At 38.1% G+C, this 8,957-nt stretch overlaps 1 protein-coding gene across 1 annotated transcript; it reads left to right on the forward strand.

Annotated features, from left to right (window-relative positions):
• The first annotated feature begins 82 nt into the window (after positions 1–82).
• On the forward strand, positions 83–8,342 carry ciarta (circadian associated repressor of transcription a). Its single transcript, XM_086013645.1, has 6 exons — positions 83–637; positions 2,972–3,294; positions 3,378–3,453; positions 4,463–4,541; positions 4,626–4,779; positions 6,054–8,342. The coding sequence occupies exons 2-6, from the start codon at positions 2,974–2,976 to the stop codon at positions 6,435–6,437; spliced, it is 1,014 nt and encodes a 337-aa protein (XP_085869771.1). The 5' UTR covers positions 83–637; positions 2,972–2,973; the 3' UTR covers positions 6,438–8,342.
• The last annotated feature ends 615 nt before the right edge of the window (positions 8,343–8,957 follow it).

The following is an 8,957-nucleotide window of genomic DNA, read 5'->3' on the forward strand; positions in this document are numbered from 1 at the left end:
TGTTTTTACTGGCTCCCCAAAAATATTAAAAAAATATTTGAATACTGCTGGATACCAAACTGACAACTCAGTTTTAATAGATTGATTTGTATTGAGTCAATGTAAAAGTAAAAAGGCGCCCGAAAAATACTCAAGTAAAGTAGAGATACTTGAAATTCTACTTAAGTACAATAAGGAAGTATTTGCACTTCGTTGCTTCCCACCGCTTGCAAGCTGCGTTTCAAGCCAACAGAAGCAGGCTGGCTGCCTCGTGATGGTCGCTTCGTAACGAGGCCATACTCACAACACGTGCATGTGCGGGGGTTACAGCCAATCAGCTCCGGGAAGCGTGCTGATTGGTCACGCCTCCCAGCCAATGAAATAGGAGCCAATAATTCTCAGCCAATCGGAGTCGTGTACCCAGACTGCACGTGTATTCCCTGTTGCTCGAGTTGTACTTGAGCATGTTGGCTGTGGAGTATGCCGTAGATGCAACCACGATTAACAAGAAGACAGGACACTACTGCAATTATTTTTTTGGCGATAGTTTTAATTCGTTTATTTTTTATATAAGCCGCTGTGTGTCTTTCGTCTGCCTTGATCGTGTTTTTTAAATTTCATATCCACATTTCCAGAAAACCTCTTGTGCAGTTACAAGGTAAGACTCTCAAATTATATATGAAGTTAAAGTTGACTAATGTATGCAAATGTATCCTTCCTTCTTCCGTGCAATGTTTCTGTGAAATAAATACAACGTGCCTGTGTAATATACATCAGTCACGCCTTTACTGAAGATCTACTGTGTGTCGATTGGCGTTTTGTACATTTTGTAAAGCAAATATTTTGTTAGAATATTGTTAGGCTTGCCTGACATTCGCTTTTTATTAAAAAACATAATGAAAAATGTTATGCCTCCTAAAATAGGTTTAAAAAAAACAAACTGGTGCGCACGCATTTCAGCATGACTCGTGGAACGTGACTCAGAAAGTTTTCGGCACGTGTATAGAAGCGTCATATTCTAAGATTTACAATCACAAATTATTCATATTAATTGTAAACAGACATCATACATTGTAATGTACAGTATTTTACCACATTTTTAAAATGTCTAAATAACATTGCGCTCCTTACAGTGTTCTAACATTAATCCATCCTCACTATTTTTTTATGATAATGTCATGCGTTGGTACCATAAAAGTCAATCAGGTTCTAATAGCTAGGGTAACATTTTTTTAAAGAAACATTTTGGTTTCTTAACATGTCAGTGACATCATTTTGACCACTTGCACAAGTTTGTCTTCACATAGTTTTCTTAAATGTAAAGTTAGATGTGTTTTTTGTGCTTTGACATGTTCCTTTTTTGTTTCTATTCAAACACATTAGTGGTTCTTGCAAATAAATGTCATAACGTTTAGTAATAATACTTAACTCTGCCACCTACAATAAAAACCTATAATTGCTGTAACCTGTTTTGAGTTACATAAACATAAAGGAAAAAATTTCATAGCTTGATTAAAATTAAGCTTTGACTATGATTCAAATAAAGCTATGGCCTGTGTTGTGCACACAACAAATCTGTTGACCCTCCCATTTAAGATGAAACATAATTGATCAGTCAGTCAACACTGTGTATAATGCTCATGAAAAATCAGAAATGTTGAATAAGTTCAGTTTAAAGATAGCACTTGCCAAGAGGCTACCAGGAGCAATCACTTTTGTACTATTTTCCAGAGCTGGGCACTTGACCCTTTTTTGCCCGTCCAGCCGCGACCCTCCACCCTTAACCTGGGTACCCTTCCGGCCGCGACCCCCCGGCCATATTCATAAACATTGTCGGCGTCCGCCCCGTTCCGACATCCCACCGACCCCCCCTCCTCCATCCCCCAAAATAAATAAATAAATAAAACGTGCATGATGCCCCCGCGGGACAGATGCTAACGGAAGAGGTTTATTTAAAGACAATTAGCTGGCTAACTTACTATTCAAACCCACTGTGGACACGCTTCAAACGCGCCACTTACTCACGTACTTACCCAGCTGCGTGTACTAACTTCCATTGCGAGCCCTGGGATTGGTTTTGTCAAATTGTATAATTATTTGGGTCCAACAGACAACAAGTCTGCAAGCATTCAACAAGTTACTTATTTTCCACACTTCCCCTCCTTCACACTTCCCGGCCTTCAAAATAAAAGCATGTCAGCAAATCACTGCACAGCAGTTTTGCTACGGCACATTTCCGGAAGTAGGAAAGTGCCACACTTGAGTGCTGCGCGCATCTTGAATATACTCCCGGACACAAGTTGTTTTGAAAGAAGACTAAAAAGAATCCTTTCATCGAGTAGGCTGAGATGACATTTGACCGCCTCGCGACCAAGTCACACGCATGAGGGCCGATTAGTGGGCCAAACTAAAATCCACTTCCGGCCATGCTTAGTCTAGCCATTTTTTAAAATTGGTCACCCCCCACCCCTTCGCCCCAAAAATGGGCATCCGGCCGGGCTGGAGGGTCCGACCGGTCCGTCCCAGGGACGGACTGCCCAGCTCTGCTATTTTCTATGGGTACTGACTGATTAATCAGCCAGCCGATTTAATTGGCTGATATTAGCGCTTTTAAAATCTGCAAAAATCACCAGATTTTAGCTGGGTTTAACACATTAACACATTACAACATCAGACAAAATGACATTCAAAAACCCAACCCTCCCCCCAAAAATCAGCAGAAAATCAGCCAATTTTTTTTTCCGTTGTAAAGTTAAACAAATACCAAAGGACAAAGTATTCTAGTAGCCTGTAATTCATATCTTTATTGTTGTAAGCATTAAGGGACCAAAAAATAAATTATTTTATTCATTATATATTTTTAAATTAGTCGGGCGATTAATCCGTTATCGTAATTTTCCTGCCAAATATTGGAATCGACTTTGGTCACCAAAAATCCACAACGGTTGGTCCCTAATTTTCTTCTTCACCTCTGCCCGCTATTTGCCTCCAGATATGAATCCATTGGATGCTTCTCCTCAGTGGCCACCCTATGACCTGCATCCATCCACCCTCAACTACATTCTTAGTGAGAGCGAGCTAACCGATGATGAAGCCGACATTTTGTCAGAAGAAGAGGAGGACTTGGGGACTTGTAAGGTGTTATCAGGCTATGAGGGATGTTTCCGAGGTCGTTTGGATAAGATGTACTCAAGGTCCAAGAGAGCCCACCGCGCGGTACATGTTAGTGGTAGAACAAAGTATCACCTTTCTCCTGGTCCCCCCGCTGGTGGTTCATCATCACCTTCAGCAGGAGACCTCGCATTCACTCAGAAAGTTAGTACTCGGAAAATGCGCCTTTTTGTATGATTACTGTTTTCTACTAAGTGGATGATCACCAGTATTTCTCTATTTTCTAGTGTATAGATTTGCACAACTTCATCTGTCCTCTGATGGAGCTTCTTCACGGCCTTAAAACTGGCAGGTTTAATAAAGGTATGTAGTTGAGTTAAATAGTACAATGAGGTTTAAGTCTGCTTTATGGTTGTTTATTGTATATGGAATTTATAGTGGATTTGAAGGAGGCAGGTTGACTCCATACATCACATTTACTTGTAGGACACCCGTAACTGTCATACTAGTGTAAGTATAGTGGTAACTCAGCTTGAGAGTTTTTCAAAATACAAACCACTGTTTGGCCAATTTTTTGCCTCATGTTGAGAGCAGTAATTTGAGTTGCGACTCTTCACCATTAGATGGCGGCAGAAAACTTCACATCAAGCAGCTTGGCAGCTAGCGTAAACTTCCTTCAGTAAGTGTGCTCGCTTCAAGCTGTTTATTGCCACTCCTAGTTGAAGTTTGAAATTAAACAAAACAAACAGAATTTCACATTGTGTCTTTAGCCAAACCACATAACTTAGCTTTACAAAAGCAAGCTAAGATATTGCTAACACATAATGCAAAACATTATAGACCGCTAACAAAATTAGCATCAATGTCATGGTACTTCTAAATCATTAAACAACAAATATTTGAAAGTATATGGTTCAGTAACAAATGCGGATAGACACACTACTCACAGGCATTTATTCTTTATGCTAACAACTTACTGTTCTATTACTGCAGCTCGCTGAGTTTAGTTGTGCCTGTCTTCCTCTATTATTATTATTATTAATATTATTATTATGCATATATTATACTGCCCTCAAGTGGCCAAGGTGCACACTGTCCATTGAGGGGAAGCATGAAATCAAGATGCAAAAACTGTTTAATTCTTAACATTCCATTTAATTATTATCTTATTTTTTAATGAAGAACAATAGAGTAGATTACTATTTTCTTTCTTCAAAACATGTTTTAATTTTGTTGACATTGACAAGAACTATGTATAGGATGACGATAGTTCTGTTTGATTCAGATTTATCATTATCATCACTGATTTCACTAAATCAATTGCAAAAGCAGTTTCCTAGTCTTGACGTTCATTTTTTTTTTCCTGTGGCAGGTTTAACCAGTTTCCAGCAGAGTGTCGCCATGGACAGGCTGCAGAGGATTCTGGGAATTCTTCAGAGGCCTGAAATGGGGTAAGCTCAATAAGACTGTGATTCTGTTATCAGCTGCAGCACTGCAATTAATGTTTTTTCCTTCCTACCCATTTTTCCTTGTAGGGAGCGATATCTTCACAACTTGTTGCAGATAGAGGGGATGCTTAAACTATGGTTCCCTCAGGTAGCACCCCATCCCACGGTCACTTTAACCCAAAGCTTCAGACCCAAATTTATAACTCACTGGCGCCAAAATCAGCTCAGCATGCCAGTTAAGGTGAGTGCCATATTTAATTGTTGTACTACAGACAAAGTAGCACTGTGCAATTTTGGATTTAAAAACTGCGTATTTATTCAACTCGCCAAACCAAACTTTAAACATAACTTAAAATAACAACCAGAAAATAAATAATCAACAAGTAAACTAATATATTAAAATTCCTACTGTGCATACTTTGGCCTCTTACAGAGGCTGTGTGGTGCATGCATGGATATACACTTACATGAAGATAAAAAAAAATAGAGAAAGTGGCAAACTCTATTAATATAACCAATTTTTACAGATTCATTATTATATTATCTGTATGTGTTCCTACAGCATCTGTGTATGAATATTCGTTATTTGAGTAAATCTTGCCCGTTGGTGTCTAATGCTAATTTTTGTCAGCCGGTCAATAGGCTTTCCCATTCAGTGCTAGCACTAAACTGGCAATGTATCTAAAATGAAATATTTATTGTATTTAATTAATGAATAATGGAGGTAATTATTGTTGTTGTAGGTTTAGTTTTACAGTAAACTCCAACTGGGGTGTCAATAAACAGCTTGAAGCATGCTCAGGGAAGGCAGAAAAATGTACATATCACACGCTTGTTGCAAGTAACACGGTGCATTCAGGGTGCAATTACAGTGCGGGAACTTGCAACACTATGGTTATAATAGTTTTTTATTTTTTCCGTTTTTATTTCATTTTCACCTTTTTGTTTGTTATTTTTAGAATTCGGTTAGTTTTAATTCATTTTCTGAGCAGTTTTGTTGGTTTTAGTATTGGCTTTATTTTTTTAATATCTAGTTTAATTAAATTGTATAGTTTATAAAGTATTTTGTAATTAAATGAAGTAAATCAAAAGTCTGAAATAACTTTTTGACCTATTGACGCACAGCAATACCAAAAGGAATACATTTAAAATAACCACGAAAGCTCATGTATGATGTTTATGACAAAGATGAAATTGAAGGACATGTTCGCAGTAATTATAGTTTTATGAACGTAAAATGTAGTTTCAGTTAGTTGTATCTTTTTTTTTTTTCAAGCCCTCGTTTTTATTTCATTTGTCAAGTTTTAGATTGAGTTATTTTCATTGGCATACACACACCGCACCATTTGACACATGAATTGTCGTTTCTTTGATTATGTTTTCATGATCGTGAGAAGCCAAAATTGAAATCAAGAGTAAATTCTATCTGTATCTTTTACCCGCTGCCGTCTTTGTAAGCTTGATCAGTGACACTTTGACGTTTTATTGAGAAGCCACTTTTTTTTAACGTTCTAGAAGCGGAAGTTCACCTGGTCACATTCAGACTACACCGGAATAGATCCACCCAAGAAAAAGATTCACCTACCCGAAAGCTGCCCGTCCGTGATGCCATGCACCTTTTCACCGAGCATATCTGGAACAACGCGGAAGCAGGAACCTCCTGAGGATGGAAGAGTTGCGTCAACTGAAGGCAACTGCAGCAACAGATTTGAGCTGGCTAACAACACATTACGCCGTCTGTCATGTGTACATGTCAAAGAAGAAACACAAGAACATGAAATATCTTCCCCCTCTTTCAAAAGCTGCACAGTTACACAGGACAAGTCAGTATCCTCAAGTGCTGAGGTTAACGCCGCTAACGTCTGCAAAAAGGACACCGCAATGTGCCAGTCTGAGTGAAAATTCAAGGCCTCGATTCCATGCACTTAAGTCAAATCTTTTGAAAAGGGTTAGCAGTCCATGTTTGCTCTTCAAGGTACAGGCTACATTAAAGTACCATGGAGAGGGTGATTGCAGTCCCGGGTATCTATTTGTACATTTTACAGAGTCCAAACATAATGCAGTATAGTTCCCAAGCCTTCGTAATCAGCGCTTCGCATACAAAAGGTGGTATTCTATTCACACTCGACTATTTTCTAGTCATGCGGAATTAGAACCAATGCAGAAAGAAGGCACCCGATTGCTGCCATGCCTCAAGATATCTGCATTTTGGGTGTGTTGCTAGAAAAGTGTCATAGTCCCCATTTCCATATTTTTATTCTACAGCATTCAGTCCAGTCTTAAAGTGGAAGTCAACCCAAAAATGTTATTTACAATAATATGTTCTATGCAGCCCCAGTAGTCGAAACACAACATTCTGATTGATATTGTGTTTGTGGAATATGAGTTAAGTTGTAAAATCCACCCGTTTTTGTCCATCCCAGGGGCGGCCTTCTTGTCACTTGCTAGCAGCTGAAAATGACATCACAGTTGCTCAAAGCGCAACCAATCATGGCTCAGCTTCAGAAAACAGGTGAGCCGTGATTGGTCGTTACCTGAGCAACTGTGATGTCATTTTCAGTCGACAGCAAGAAACAAAATGGCTGCCTCCTGAGATGGCTCATAATGGGTGAATAACTCATATTCCACAAATGCAATATTAATCAGAATGCCGTGTTTAGACTAGTGGAGGCACATAGAACATATTATTGTAAAGAATATTTTGGGTTGACTTCCCACTTTTTTTCCCACTACATGTAACTCCTTGCAGTTGAGTATCTCCAAAACTTCCTGCAATCACACACCGATGACTATTGCACTATTTGACCATGTACAGTGTATTGAATGCCATATACATTTTATATTTTATGTATTTATTTCGAGGAATGCAGCACAAAAGCACTTAATGTGAAGCCAACACTAAGTTGTCTCCTATAAAATTACAAACTGGATTATAAAAGGGCAAAGGGGCGGGAGGGGGGTTGGGATTTTAAGTTGCTGCTGAAAAAGTACATTGCTATATAACATTTTCTATGCACTCCCTTAATAAATCAAAATGAGCACATGAACGCGACAATGAAAAAAACTTGAATGCCTTATTGTTTTGAAAAATATTGAACAGTTGTACTGCATTTCCAAATAGATTAATGAAATGCTATTGCACCTTAAAAGACGACCGTACTAGTACGTATTTATAAAATTTTGGCTTAAGAGAATCGGCACTTACTGATTAGCTGTGACTCAAACTGCAGACTTTTTTGTCATTTTTGTATATTGGTGTTGTACATTCACACTACAAATGATTTATGTTTGTATTTTGCATCACTTTGGCACAACAGATGTTCGGTTTCGCTAACATCCTTTTCCCTTTCCTTTTTATATCTTACCATTTGTGCAGAATTCCTATGAGCATTGCTTTTGTAGATGTTTTTATTGCTGCTGATTTACAATTCGTTATTGTTTTAATTGTAATATTTCACATAGTGTATCTTGAAGATGAAACCAACTCCTTGCTTTGATCAATTTTGTACTGCCGTGATTTAAATTAAAAGTCAACTCATGTTGAAAGGTCTACACATTTGACGAAAAACCTAACTGCTACTTTCATACATGAGCTTTGCGGTCTATTTAAAATGTATGTATTTCTGTATTGCTGTACAGCCTAGGGAGAGTGCGGGTGGTGGTATGCATGATGAGCAGAGAGTGAACATAGGGTGGGGTCTTGCCAGTGAGTTTAATACAACATGGACCAGTGAATTTGTCTGCGTAAGGGACCAGGGAGTACAAACAATCATAAATACTGTACAATAAATATCATTGCCAAATCCTCGTTGTTTCATCCACTTCCACTTAAAATGGTGTCATTTAAACTGATCCAACAACCCAATCGTATTCAATTGTGATATATATATATATATATATATATATATATATATATATATATATATATATATATATATATATATATATATATATATATATATATATATATATATATATATATATATATCAAAAGGTAAAAATATGGGCTGCTACTCGCAGTATGGGCTGCTACTACTAGCACTATGGGCTGCAGAGTTTCCTGAACGCAACATACTCATAGCTGCTCTACCATTGGCTATTACCTAGCATCTTCCTGGCATCCCATTGGCTAAGAGGGACCTCTACCGTATGTGTCTATGTGTGTAGATAGATAGATATCTGATAGATATGTCGATGCAGCATCCTCGTCATTCGCCCCTCGGGCCATGAGGTGTTCCGATAGTTTTACGTGAATTAGAAACGAGGAAAAGAAAAAAAAGGGAACATCGTTTTTTTTCCCCATACAAACAAAGCAAGAGATGTTAGAAATGTACGAAAAAGGTATGCGTTTGGTTGACCTCGCCAAAGAATATGACCGTAATGTATCGTTATTAAATCAGTTCTTTACAAAACGCCCGG

The sequence above is a fragment of the Filicampus tigris genome, chromosome 18 (genome assembly GCF_054856515.1).
Source record: "Filicampus tigris isolate MCC_2025a chromosome 18, RoL_Ftig_1.0, whole genome shotgun sequence".
Lineage (NCBI taxonomy): Eukaryota > Metazoa > Chordata > Actinopteri > Syngnathiformes > Syngnathidae > Filicampus > Filicampus tigris.